The sequence below is a fragment of the Harpia harpyja genome, chromosome 23 (genome assembly GCF_026419915.1).
Source record: "Harpia harpyja isolate bHarHar1 chromosome 23, bHarHar1 primary haplotype, whole genome shotgun sequence".
Classification (NCBI taxonomy): Eukaryota; Metazoa; Chordata; class Aves; order Accipitriformes; family Accipitridae; genus Harpia; species Harpia harpyja.
Window position 1 is genome coordinate 12,204,068 of NC_068962.1, and position 14,935 is coordinate 12,219,002.

Here is a 14,935-nt window from a genome sequence, read left to right on the forward strand (position 1 = left end):
TCTACACTTTGGAGGCCTATTTTGAGGGCCTATTTTGGGGCCTATTCACTGATCCAAATAGTAACTCAGTCTTACCTTCTTCCATGCTGTCCCTGAATGAACCTGAATGACTAATCGCTCGTGGTCTTTCTTCTAAGGACGTAGCACTGCCACACAGTTGGGAGTCATCATACAGATCAAAAGAAGTGTCTTGTGCAGGGATGCTGTTTGAACGCATCATACTGGGTCCAGGAAGGTTAAACTGAGATAGGTTGGTTGGACTCACTGGAATACAAAGCTTTATTAATGAAGCACATTTCCTTTTAATGAATTTTGGTTCTGGATAAAATTGTAATGTAGAACTAGTATGGTAAGGTGCACTTTACAGTGTTGAGAAAATGAAAGGCGTTTATTCCTACATACAAAGCCACCACAAAAAGGTAAAGCAGATGATCTCCAAGGAGCTGGATGAGACTAATTCTGTAAAACACATGGTAACACTAACAGCGGTGTCTGAATACACACTTGTTCACTTTGACAGCCCAAGACAGAAAATCAATGGGAGAGATTCAAAAGTTAAAAGTTAAGAAGAAATAAGAAATAAGAAGTCATAAGTATTTTTTATAAGCAGCTCTTCTAATAAACCAGTATCTGTATTTTATTGTTATATACCTATATTACCAACTGCTGTTAAGACCAAAGTTTATTGGCATATTCAAGACATATTTATCCTTTGATTTTCTACAGCACCTACCACTATATTAGATTAAAATTCCTGCACAGGCCAGTTGAATCTCGTCATACTACACAGAAGTAGTCCGATCACTCAGGGTTGAAATCCAGAACAGCGTTGATGAACCTACTTTAAGGTTTTGCAAAGTTTGTTTGCTAGTAGGAAGGAAAGCCTGGTTATGGTTCATGTCAACCACATGAACTCAGTGCCTAGAAGAAAAATCTAATTTTCTGTCCAAATTCAGCCTCAGTGTTTGAACTTTTATTTTAGATCATGCAAGATGTGCCTTAAGTCATAAACTACCAGGGCAGCTGTGTTGTGAGAGCAAATTATTCCATAGGGCTATGATAATGGAAAGAAGCAAAGAACAATGACAAAATAAATTAAAAAACCCCCTGATCTTATTGGTCTCTGTTGTGAGTACAAGAACTATGAACAAAAAGAAAAAGAAGATAATTGTAAGCAGAAAATGATAGAGTGAAAGAAACACTGCTTAAAAAGAGCTGTGCCTAAAACTACTGCAAGTACATGGAGGAAATCAAAAGCAGTGGCTTGCCTAGCCAGGATCCAATTTCGGTTTTAAAAGTGGCTTTGTTCAACTTCTTTTCCCATATGTAATAAGACCAACATTTGTATGTCTGATCAAATTTCTTTTGAGTGATTGTAACCTACAGATGCCATAAGCTGTGACAGAGTGAAGGAAGTGTGAATGCTTGAAAGGTTGCTACTAATTCCACAGTAAGGGCCTAAAACACAAAACCTCCTTGGGAACCTAGGTATGTGTCCAGCGCGGTGCAAATAAATGGTTTTCTATTAAGCATTAAAGAAAAATAAAATTATTAACAAAACTAAACTTGTATTCGATTAACTTGAAACAAGATCCAGAATAAACAAATCTAAATCTCGACCTGTAATCAAATAAATCTGAAATGTGACTCACATCCCAAATTATTATATTGCATTCAAGGTTAGGATTTGGATTGGGCCCAGTGCAGTTATAGCCAGGTCCAGCCACTGAAATGCATTGGAAAGGCCTATCTCAAAGCAAACCTGTGTATAGGAAAAATAGGAATGTTTAGTGTCTGGGTTGACATTCACTAAAATCACAATCCTACTGATTGTGAATCCTAAAAGATGAGTAGCTTTGAACTAGAAGCTAATTTCCAGCCCTGCCTCAGATTTTCTTCTCCTTAGGCAAGTCATAGAGAATCTGTGCTTATTTTCTGTGTGCAAAACAGGAGGTACCCTGGCCTACTCCATGAAGAACACCCTGAGTTTCCCTTCATTAGTGAGGTACCACAATATGGTGATGGAGGTGTTAAAATAAACTATCTAGTTTGGCAAACGAAGAAATATGAACGGTTGAATTTTATGAATCTATTCTAGAGCGGGAGAAATGGTGAAGGGAAACAACATTTACCCAGGTTGGAAAAGTGATATTTTCCAGTTGCAGATGAAGACATAGCTGAAGGAGAAACAAGCGGGGACTGACTGCCAGTGTCTTGCAGGCCTCCAGTTGAATGGGAGCGTAGCCATTCCTTGCCTTCCTCCTGACTCGTCTGCCGGGATGATGGAGTGTATCTGAAAAACCACAGCTGACATGCTCAAAACAACCACAAGGTGACGGTTTGGGAAGAAACATGTGTCACATAAATACCCTTCACCAGTTAGATAGAACAAAACCCTTGGAAAGCATCAAGTCTAGTCAAGTGACTATCGCCAGGGATTTTAACAAGGTAAAATCTACCATCTTATTACAACAGAAAAAGTACAGGACTTGCAACCCCTTTCCTCTTCATCCCCCTCCCCCAAACAGCATTCCCTTCCTTTGAAGAGATATGATGATAAACCATAGAAGACAGACAACTGAGCTGACAGGAAAGGACTTCAAAGCTATAGGAAGCGTACATACAGGTTGATGCAAAAGCTCGGAAGCTGTATGGCTAGGGTGGGGAATGGACAGACTAGAAGGCAAGAAATGTGAGTAGCCGCTTACAAAATGATATCTGCCACAGATCATGTGGGCAATTGGTTAGATGGCAGGAGTGAAACAGATCAACAACTCTGAAAAAGGAGTTTGCATCGCTAATGACAGCTACTCATGGTCATACGTGCGGTCTGCCCCTCTGAATGCTACTTGGGATTGTGTCCTGCCGCAAACTGGGGCGAGGGAAAGGGACAGGAAAAATCCACAATTAGCAGAAACAAGTTCTCTGGAAGGAAGAAGTCTGGCAATCAAATCATTCATCAACTGCTTCCTATGGCAAACCAATAAAACAAGTGCAACTTGACACATGGGCTAAGAGGGAGAACTGGTAACTCACTGGCCCAGCCTCTTTTGGCTGGGCTGGAAGAAGGGCAATTCTGGCAACAGTTAGACATTAAAATGTGCAGGCAGTGTGGCTCTTAATCAAGAGATTGTTTTCAGCAATGTCTGCAATAGCCTGCTTCATTCAGCACAATCTCCTGCTGAGAAATGAGCACCTTCTTCACCACTGTCATGAGCCATCAGTGTTCCCCAAACAGCAGAGCAGAAAGGGCTTTTGATATTCTGGCTTCAGGCTTGCGAGGCACAAGTATTTCTGCTTAGAAAGCAGATTAAATGAACGTGTAAGTTCTCATGTTTTGCTTGGGGTTTTGTATAATATTTCACGGCATTAAAACATCTTGTCCTGATTAAATATTTACTTCCTTTCTCCTTTCAAAAAGGCAGCTATGATCTTTGCTTATAACTGTGGTAGAGCAGAGTTACCCAGTGGTTATCAGATCAGAAAGATGGCAAAATGAGAATTCAAGATCTGGGTCTTGGACTGGGATCTCCACACATTAAATCAAACTGTCGGTCTTTCTGGGAGAACTGATCAGGCTTATATGCCTATAAGCTCTTTTCCCACTCCATTTCACTTTCAGCTTTCAGCCACCATTACAGTTGTACAGCCACAAACCTCAATCATCCCATTGTACCCTTGCAGGGTCCCCTTCATGCCTCTTTCATGTCTTCCACCTTTTCCATTCTCTCCGAGTCCCAAATGATTGTTTTGGGATAACAGGAAATTTGATTAAATTCTTATTAAGGAACAGCTAGTGCAGAAGATGCTTTCTAGCGACAACACTTCAGCACTAACTTAAAATTTCATAAAATGTTATTTATCAGTAACTCAAGAGATTTAACTGTGTAATTTCAGTGACTGGAAGGCTGCAGAGTGTCTGTGTGCATGCACATATATCCTTGCTTGCCAAATCTTCCTGGATTAGGGACATAGGCTTCCGTGCCCGATGAGACCAGACAAGTTACCTAATGATCCCCTCTTTTAACCATGGAGTGGAGAAGACGGTGGATGACTTCTGTGTTCTGTGATGAAGACAGCTCTAATTAGTGGGGAATTAGTAGCAAAGTTGGACTCTGAGTATTGCTGGATAGGGACCAAGAAAGACTAGCTGGAGCAAGTCTCATTTTATACTTACAAACCTTGGCTATTAAAATTAGCATTTTCCAGCCCTACCCTTAGTAGAGCTTCAATTCAAATTGCACGAGTGTCTGCATTTAGAGTTCACATTCAGATCCACATCCAAAACCTTGTTTTTCTCGATAATGTTTTCAACAATTAGGCCCATTGAATTGCAAAAGTATCTTGTTCTTTTAGCTCTCCAGGATTCAATGCCTTTTAAAATTCTTTGCATAAGGAAGCTATCCTTAACAGTAATCCCTTTCGATGATATATCTTGAAAGGAAGTTTGTTCACTAGGCAGACTTGGAAAGAAAAATCTACATTTTCTGGTTTGTATCTAAATACCAAGAACTTTGTTGTAAAAAGGATCAACAAAAGGAGAAAGAAAAGGAAAGACAGTGTAGAAAAGGTTACAGGAAAATAGAGAAGCAGCAGTCATGCTCAAAAAAATATATACCTTAATCCCTTTTTGGGTAGTGTATTTCTGTCAAGCTGCATGCTGTTAAAACAAAAAAAATCCCTAAGGACATACAGTAAACAGGACTGTTCAGAATTACAAATTTTAAAGGTCTAGATTTGTGTGCATAACAGAAGGTCATTTAATGCTTTTTAATATATCTTTCATGATAAATCCCCGACTCTTTGGAGGGGACGATAGGACATGGACTGCTGCACATCCATTTTTCATCTAGACATGCTCTGGGCTGGGTCAATAGTAATTTGGAGATTGTCCAAGTCAGAAGGAAGTCCTTCCTTACCATTCCTAACCTTCCTACAGCTTCACCCTGCAATCTGTGCGAGAATCATATGGTCACAGTATGAATCTTTATTTTTCACAGTTGCCTGTGATATACCAATAGGTTTCCAAAAGAAATGAAGGTTGTGGCACCTGCTAAGAGGCAGCATGGCCTTGCCAGAAGCCAAATGACAGTTCTGCATGCAGAGATACGTGCTAAATATACAGACCCTTGGCTTTCTGTTGTTTTGGGGCTCACACAGAAAGGTGATGGTGGCGACAATGAAAAGTACCACCAGAGCCACATTGTTCCATATTCATGCACACACAGTGGCAGAGTGGCTGATTATGGGAAATCAGTTTTCCTAATTTAAACACCATCACTAGAAGGGCACCCACTAGCCTTCCTTCAAGTAAGTGTCATTTGGGCATTTCCTCATGAAGACTTGGTAGATCCGTCCCTGACTAGTTTGGGTTGAATTTCAACTAGTTATCATCAAGTAAGCATTGCCATGTTTTTTCCCTTAAGAACATAATTTAGTGTCACCGGATTAAATTGCAAAATGGCTTTAGAAAGTTTCTGTATTACATATCATAATCACACCTCTGAGAGCAACAGTAACTTAGGATCCTCCCTACCCAAGACAACTCTCATGCCGTTATTAAAGGTTGTTTTCTATTGTGTCGAGGGTGCTGGGCGCCCTGCTGTCATGAAACCTTGGTCCAAGAAGGTAAAGGCAGTGAAAACACTGTTGGCGTTAAGAATCCATTAGCATTAGAACTCAGACTAATGGAAGTAAGCCACTTTTACCACCCAAAGTTTTATAGGCAATTTTACTAGTTTAAGCAGGGCCTTGTTCTGCATGGAGAGAAAGCAAATGGAAGGAGAAACTTAGCAGGATTTCAGCAGAGGTCCAGCTATCATGGTCCGTATGAGAGTAGTCCTCTATCAGACAGAGGACTATGTTTTCAGCATTTTGCTCCCAACATAACTAACAAGATTAAGAACGGTTGGTAAAAAGACAACATAAATTTGATTGCATGATTCACGTATTTTTTAGTTCCTTACAGAGAAGAATGGGGCCTGGTGTTCCTTTATGTACCTTTATGCACCTCTAAATTTCAAAACAAACAAATATGATCATAACAACAACACCAGTTTCTTCTGCAAATACTTCAAACATCTTAATGAACAATATGTTTTCTAATATTACTTTAACTTGAAGTTCTACGTATTTCAAAATAATCCATAGCACATTATCTAAAACTAAAGGAGCCAATCTGTGCTCCTTTAAAGCAATCCACAAACCAAAAGTTGTAAGTCAGTCAGATAACTAGGCTAATAGTGACCATAGGATTTTGCTAAAAAACTTTTGAATTCAGATACTCAAATGAAATAGGGGTGAACATTCCTCAACATGAGCATGGAGATATTGCAACTGCATAAAAGTGAGTGTAGCAAACATCCATTCTGGGTTTTAAAATACTAAACCTTGCAACGATGCTCCTAGATTTCAGATAATTGCATGAAATCATTAACGATGGTTCCATGTAACTATTAATTCAGACTGATAACTGCCCATAACTTTTTAGTATCTGAAAGCATTCCTCCACCAAAAGCTGGGTATATTACTTCTGCAGAGACTGGACTTTAGGCAAACAGAACTGAACTGACCTTAGTGCTCAAAAGATCTCTAAAGATGATATGAAAAAAAGTCAGTCCTTTCCTGAAAGAAGCAATGCATATGTGGAAATCTGCCTCATTGGCTTAAAACAAATACCAATATAAAGTGAGGATGAGAATATGATAGTATTCCTGATATTTTCCTTTGCCATGTCAATGGCAAAAAGCAGTCTTGCAGTGAGATGCATGCTGATGTAGGCTGAAGTTATCAAGCCCACTGTATCTCTGTCCCCTTTTGTTTATTTTGCATTGCTGAAACCGTCTGCAAGTTCTCTGGGGGAAATTACAGAAAGCCTTACAGTTCTCAGTTTCCTACCTGCCCTTGGTGTTGAGGTTAACCTGGGAAAGGGCCATAATGCCATATCCTTGGGCTATATCTAACTGTTGCAGAGTTGTTAGGGAATAAAACAAATTATTGCAAGCTAAGGAACACCAAGGGAAGTCTAGGACAGGCTGGGCCAAGCTGATTTGAGTGAGTTTCTACAAATGGCTGAGCACACAAGAAGATCTGATACATGATGCATTGTTTCACACCTTAAAACCACAGCCATCAACTATGATGATAATTTAAAACAACTGAAAGTCTTTAAGAGCTTAAGTGGATTTCAGTGCACTTTCATGGCCCTCAGAACTAAACATTCTTTTAAAGTAAACCAGAGCAAGCCAGTCATGTAATTAGAAACCATTTCCACTCTGCTAATCTTAAAATGCAGCCATCATTGCTGATGAGATCACTGTTAATTCCTATATTTCTGCATTTTTTATGCATCCCTTGCTGTGTCACTCAGACCAGGCAGAAGAAAGACACAAATTTGCAATGCCCAACAGCAATTAAGGGTTCAAAAAACTACCGGTCATGTGTCCACCTGGAAAATTTTATCAATTAAAGCGTTGATATTTCACCAATTAACCCCAGTAGATGGTTTTATTTTAGAGTGTAAATACCCGTATGATTTATTTTAATCCCTCTAAATTGTCGTAAGATAAAATACAAGTGTCCTCACTACACATAGGGAGTTACACTGCTATGACAACAGAAGTAGACTTGTCTAAATAAATACTGCTAGCGCAAAACCAGCAAAAGTCCTCAGGGAGACGCAAATTTTTCTGAAAAAGCAAATGTTTTGCTAGTATTTACTGAACCTATTTTCTAGTTATTACAATGCAAAAGAATCTCATCCAATGACACAAAATTTGGCTGGAGTAAACTTTGACACTGTATCAGTACAGCAGTTGTCAGGGAGCACTGTGTTTATGCTGTACCATTGCTTGGTGGGTAGCCTGATGATTGGGGGTGGGCAATGTCTGATCATCGCTGGAGGGATGTGTGGGCAAATGTAGCAGAGACCTTGCAGATTTGCTGTCTCTATGGCAGGTGACTGCTTTTTTGGAGGTGGTCAATGCCTACTGTCCTTTGCAGGAAACATAGATATACCCGGAGATTTTGGTCTCATTTTCTGCATTCTTTCCAGTTGCATAAAATCTTTCCTAAAACTTGATGTCTCAAAGTCTTCAAATTAAAGACTTACCATGAAAAAGCAGAATGGGATAACTACCTTCTAAGACTTACATGTGATACTTTCATTTTCAAAATACTGGGAAAATGCTTTGTTCCAGCAATGGCACTACACCAACCCCTTAAACACTGTCTCCTTTCTGCAAAATAGCCTCATCATTTTCCATTTTGTGTCTGTGCAAATATATCCTGCCCTGTTATATCCCTTCAGGCTAACCAACCACTGATTACTAGTCTTTGATAACTCTCCGGTCAAGCACCTTCTTTTATTTCCCTTGTTTGCTTATGAGAATGTTATTTGAAATAGCACCTAAAGCTTTTCTAAGTTCAGGATTTCTTATTGTAACTACTAATGTCTTTCCTCTACTCACAAAGCCTGTTTCCCTGCAAATGAATTAAATTAGTCTTATTTGAAAGACTGTTAATGACTAACCCCATGATATCTGTTACTTAACCGATTTTGTTTAATATCCTCTGTATCTTTCCAGGAACGGAGGCAAGGCAGCCTTGCCCATAATGCCTTCGTCCTCCATCCCAGCCCTCCTCCTCGCTCCTTCCTCAGCACAGACCCTTTGAAAGCTCTTCTTCAGTCCTAATGACTGCAGGGTTATTTCAGACTCTCTGAAGCAGGGAAGTGAAAAGTTCATCAGGACCAGTAAACTGGAGTAATATTTAACCTTTTCATTCCCTCTTAGCATGCTTGCCATTAGTGATATTTAGCTATCAAATTGCAGTTAATGCTTCGATGAAGCAAACCCTTATTTATTTGTGTCATCTATGATTAGCTCCCTCTTCTCTTTTAGTTTTCCCTAGGCTTTCTCTGCACAGACTTTATGTCACTTGCTAGTTGTATCTCATTTTTTGCTTCAGTCTTTCTGATTTTGTCTCTATATTAGTGTATCTCACTATACAGACTGCTCATTCAGTCTTTTGCAAGCTCTAGAGTGACTGAAGAAAAAGAATAAGCCTCTTTGCAGATAAAATTTCTTATGCCATGCCAGACTACAACGAGTATCGCCAGAGGCATCTCAAATATAACCTGAGTTTACAAAGAAAAAAGGACATAATCTGTTGCCAAACATAGCTGTCTCTAACATTGCAAACCAATGCTTTTGTTGGGAAAAAATACTTTGCTACATGTAGGTTTTACTGTATAAACCAGTTTAGAAATAACACAGCACTTGTAACAGACCTTTCAGAAAAATCAAACTGCAAAAATCCTATTGGGACTATAATTCAAGAAATGACACCATTTTCTCTAGGTACATATATTTGTTTTGAGGCCAGATCAACATGATAAATGGCTCTCTCTGGACTCAATCATAATATCCCCACATGGACAAATCTGAAACTTAAAAATATTGCCAAAGGCAAAAGTATTTGGAACCACTGAAATTAAGTCACTGAACAAATACATAAAGTATTAGTAGTGGGGGTTGCTCAGGAGCTCATGCCAAACAATTAACATTTTAAATGTGATGTTTAACATCCTCTGTGTAAATATGATCTTTGGCATAAATTCATACTCTTCCACATCATTCTATTGACCTCACCATCCATACATGTAGCACTAAATATTAGTGAAGGTTTTTGTAAGCTAAATATTAATAATTGACTTTCTAAGAAATATCATCGCATTCAGTTCATGACAGACAATACAAATTACATTTAAAAATTAAAGGCACAGTGCAAATTACAAATTACTCAGATATCAGCGTATTTTTAACTGTTGGCGCTAGCATACATTATATTGGTACACACATATGTTTTATAGTGTTATAATTATATTAGTAAGAGGTGTGATTTTAGCTGATATAGTAATACTTATGAATGTGACATAAGAGAATGAAACGTGTGGAAAGTTTCCATCTAGATTTGGCAAAGAGTTTAGGGTTTTGGTTTTGTTTGTGTTTTGTTTTTTAATGCTGATTCTCTGAAAGTGAAATCTTTCCATAGAAAGGATTGGTATTGAAAAATCTCTGGGTTTATATAAAGGGGAAAAAAAAAAATCTTAACATTGTATATAAAAGACCTTTTTCTTTTAAATGATTGTGTTGTTAAACAACTAAGTTTAACCTTAAAACATTTAAGATATTTCTGACTGAGTCAGTACAATTTTCTTTTTTGGATCAAAGGCTGATGAAATATTTAATATTGTCTTTTCAGTCCCCAAGTGAGAGAAGAATTTCATTGTAAAATCTGGCAAATTTTCACAGGAAGTGAAAATTACTTACTGCCTAGCATAGGTTATTTTTTCTCTCTTGAAAAAGTCAAATAAACGTTTCACAAAAAAAAAAAAAAATCTTGGTACAACTGTGCCAGGGTAGTTGCACCTCTTTATAATATAACTTAAATGGTAAAACATCTACATATCAAAAAGATCTTTAATAGAGCAAACAGAGGAAAACTCTTTTTTGCTTTTCTTTGTTCCAGACACTTGCCAGGACTCTGCATGTAGCGAGGGTCTCATCTGGTAAACTGTCTCTCTGCCAGTGAAACTGCATTTTCATAAGGATCTGCGTAATGATTGCCATGTAAGAAACAACTTGTCAGGACTGAGTATTTTAAGGCAAGACTGGTCAGCTGAAGGCCGGGGCCCACCAGTTCTGCCTGTGCTTTGAGCTAATGGGAAGAAAACTGGTGGGGTCCCACCGCTGGAGGCGATTTGTTAGCAAGAGAGCAGTGACACGGCTTTGGAGCTGCCAATTGCTGGGACAGCGGGAAGATCCAGCATGCAGGAATCATTGTGTGGCTGTTTAGATTTGCCTTTAATTGGGCAATTTTACCCTTTTCTCTGGTTGTTCTCCAGAACAAGGGAACCAAAACACCTCAAGATTGAAAAAGTGCTTGTACAACCTTAAAAGGCAGTTGATTCCACATCCAAAGCCTTTCAGCTTTCTTTTCTTCCTTCCTTCCTTTTTTACATAAAGGACTAAGCTGCTAATTAAACAGTGTCCCTTTAGGAAAACAGGTGGAGGGTTGATTTTTTTTGGCTCCTGTCCTTTTGCCTCTCACTGGTTTCGTGGTCACTGTATCTATAGGCAAGCTCACCTTTCCGAAAGAGTAGATCTGACGCTTCCAGTCCTCATGAGCAGGCTCTGAACCTCCTGAGTGCTTGTTGTCAGTCCAGAGAGAGAGCCATGATGGCTAAGAGGAAGGTCAATAGACTCGGAACTGGTGTGAAGGCTAGTCATGGACTGGTAACTTGGTGTGTCCTTACTGCCCGCTGAAGAGCTGCTCAGGTTTGCAGCCCACACAAGACCACCTGACGTGAAAGAGTGCACTGAGGCGGGACTGGAAGCCAAGGAGTGACTTAAGCTTACAACATCTGCATTTAAGTCCGAAGGTTTACTGAAGAGGGGGCTGCTGCTACCACTTTGCCCACCTGCACTGCCCATGCTGCCTGTGCCCGAGGATGGCGATTCCAGGCTGCCTTGCCGTGCCAATGTGGTACTAGGGCTGGGCATTGCCGATGTGGGTTTCACACCTTCAGTACTGGGTGCAGAGGCAGCTTTACCACTTGCCTTGGCACCAAACAACCTAAATGTAAAACAAATAGCTTTAGAGAAACTGATAGCCACATTAAACATTCATGGCGTAACATCCTAAGAGCCAAACTACACATTTTTAATTACCGCTACTAAAATCATGCCTACCTAGATGATCAATCGCATCGCAAATTAAATTCACTTAACCATATCACAATAATCAGGGCTTGTTTCATTAGCAACAGCTCTCATTCACTCCTGTTCAGATGTGCTCTTTGCATATACAGACCCTCCCAGAGAGAGGTAAAATAATCACATTTTTGTCTTATTGGTGCTTAAACAGGTTACACTTTCACCCAAATGCAGTAATTAAGCGTTCCCACGGCTAAGTCGTTAGCTTTTAAACCCCTCGCTTCTCAAATCAGCTAAAACGATTGCAACAAACACTTGCAAAATCCCTCATAGTTTAATAAGCATCTAAGTATTTGTGTAAAATTTCCCTCTCGCTGTTCTTTTGCTCAGATGGTCATGTGGTCATTGGTCATGTAGTAACCCTTCAGACAGAATAAACTGCATGGGAGCTAAATGGGCTCAGCTTGTCTCCAAGGGCAGTCATGGCAGAGGTGTATTTCACATAATTGCTTCCAGCAATTCTAGAGAAGAAAATTCTACAGCGATGATGAAAAAATAAACCCCAAATCCTCTAAAACTGTTGAAATAAAAGGTCATGTGATGACTTCATGTCTTACTGGAAATATTTTAAGCTGCAGTTAAGGTGCAGCTCATAAATTAATAAGAAATAAATGCAAAACTTATCGTGATGTAAAGGAAGCATGGCTAATGACATAAGAATCTATTTTACATATTACCAAGCCCGCAAAAATTAGCTGCAGCTCCCCAGCAGCCCGGAGATGCTGTTTTGGTAACTAGGCACGAGAGGGCACTGTTGGCTTTTTCTCCAGCAGTGCAAGTGCTCCATCCTAATTTATACTTCCTCCAGATTTATGCTTTCAGAAACGTTACAATAGGGCATTTCCAATTGAAATTTAGCTTTGCTAATGTTTGTGACGAAAGATATAACAAAGCTGCTAAGATAATGAAACGTTTGTAGCTGGAGCTGCCAACAACGTGAAAGCAAATACTTTATTATAATCTATAGAGCTCTTCAGTTCTCCAACCAGGCTATGGCATCGCCTGTTCCAGCAACAGAACGTGCCTGAACGCAGCGTCCTTCCTCCCTTTGGGGGTTTATCAGAGTATTGAGAGGGAATTTCTCATGTGCCTGAACTTAGAATCATAGAATATCTCAAGTTGGAAGGGACCCATAAGGATCATCGAGTCCAACTTCTTCTAGCCTTCAAACTGTTATTATGGGAATGTACCTAAAATGCTCAAAGCTCAAGGAACAGCCATTTCAGGTCTGGGAAGGTCTTTAGATCTTAGAGAAATAATTGCGTTGTGTGAAAAAATATCATCATTTTAGTTTTTTGTACTTGGTTCTGTTTGTGGCAAAATATGCCCCGAAAAGGCTTTTTGCCCAGTACTTCAACACACTGAAAATCCCTGCTTTATATACTACAACTTCAGGAATTCATAGAAAAGCACTAACCTTCGAAAGGTGGGGGAGGCGATATCTGGGTATTTGGATCCCGGCTGCCTAAGTCCCGGCGTGCCAGATGCACTCGCTGAAGTTGGGCTGGATTTGGGGGAACTGGACAGCGAGACGCTCTCGGAATCGGACACGGCCACTTTCTCTTTTTCCTTGTCCGTCTGGTTGATGGTGACAGGGCTGGACCGCCCGGACCCGATCTTGCTTGGCTCTCGCAGTTTGGTGGCAGCAGCACCCGCAGACTTGCTGCTGACGTTGGAGTCGATGCTGCTGGTGCTGGAGCGGTGGCCGCCCCTGCCGGGGATCCCGCTGCCGCTGGATTTTGATGGGCGAGGCAAACTTCGATACTGCAGAGTCGTCTTTGAGTTCACGTGCAGGACGCCGTCATCTTGGTTCTGGGAACCGTCTAAGCTCGTTTTCCGCCCCGCGTTGGACTTCCCGCCAATGGCTGAAGATTTTGGCATTTTTCCTAGAGTCGCCGACCCACTTGTGATGGTTGCTCCGCTTGTGGTGATTATGGTAGAAGATCCCATCCCGGACTTCTTGAATCCAAAGGACCCCGTAGCAGTTGATCTCCCAATGCCAGAGGGAGGCTTTTTTCCTTCATCGCCGCTGCTTTTTCCTGCATCCGATGGAGAACGTTGAATGGAGGCTCCTTTCAGGGGAGTTTTCACTTTTTCTGAAGCTTTTGCATCATCTGTTTTTCCTAAATAAAAGTGTATTTGAAAAGGTCACTTGTGTTTAAGCTGTGATGTCTCAATATCTAATTTTAATGCTAAATGGTTACAATTTCAAAATGAAAAAATACACAAATAGAAAAATTACCATAAGAAAACGGACCAATTTGGTCTTTAGTCCCCCATCAGCAGTCAGTAGCAGGTACGATACATTACAGGTAGGCATTAAATATTAAAAGCTTGAAATTCTCCTGAGAACTTCCAGCATCATATATAGCTGGAGAACATAGCTGTAGAAAATTATCCTGAATGAACTATAAGGGATCTTATTTGGCTTTTTTTTCTGTTAATAGTATTTCTATATGTAAGAAATAATATTTGAAAGTAAAACATGACAAGCAATTAACATTTCCAGAAGTATGACATTAATTACACATGTAGAAATTAGCGGTACTTATTGAGTTCTTTGGTTTTCACTGATTACTTTTTTTTAGCTTATAAATAAGTTTGTTCTGGTTTTAGTTACACAAAATTATCAGGGAGAGATTATGTTATCATGGTATGAATCTTCTTGATCTATAACAATATCAGTTACATGAGTTAATAGTCTTTGTCATATCCTTGATATCTTCTCAAGATTTTTGATTTTCTGAGAGGCCGTCTTCAGTACTGCACAGGCACATACCTATATACCATATATTTCTACAGAATGTTATTGTGAGATTCAGAAAGGTTTAAATAAGGTATTCACTTCTATCTTAAAAGAAAATACCCTCTTCCTATTTTACAAAGATAAAAAATGCCATTTCTCTTCTACTCTAATTTCTCTTTAAGCACTTGTATGCTCCTAATAAGGAACAAATATTCAGCATAACAAAGTTTTAAATTCAATCTTCAAGTGATTATGGAAGTTTTAGAGGTGGGTGGCTTAATTTTTCTTAAGGAACTAAACTATAATAAAGAGCAACACCTACAAGTCAGAACTAAATCCACCCATGTCTTTATCCAGTACACATTTTATGCTACACAAACACATGCGCGCGCCAAGATACGGATCAGACTCC

General features: G+C 39.6%; 1 protein-coding gene across 3 annotated transcripts in view; it reads right to left on the reverse strand.

Annotated features, from left to right (window-relative positions):
- Positions 1-14,935, reverse strand: part of NAV3 (neuron navigator 3) — a 420,281-nt gene that overhangs the window by 48,931 nt on the left and 356,415 nt on the right. For all 3 annotated transcript variants that reach the window (XM_052774469.1, XM_052774467.1, XM_052774468.1), the window contains exons 15-19: positions 13,195-13,900; positions 11,149-11,637; positions 4,619-4,660; positions 2,133-2,293; positions 76-264 (exon numbers count right to left, since the gene is read on the reverse strand). In XM_052774469.1, the coding sequence (XP_052630429.1) occupies positions 76-264; positions 2,133-2,293; positions 4,619-4,660; positions 11,149-11,637; positions 13,195-13,900 (1,587 nt within the window). The remainder of the gene's footprint in view (positions 1-75; positions 265-2,132; positions 2,294-4,618; positions 4,661-11,148; positions 11,638-13,194; positions 13,901-14,935) is intronic.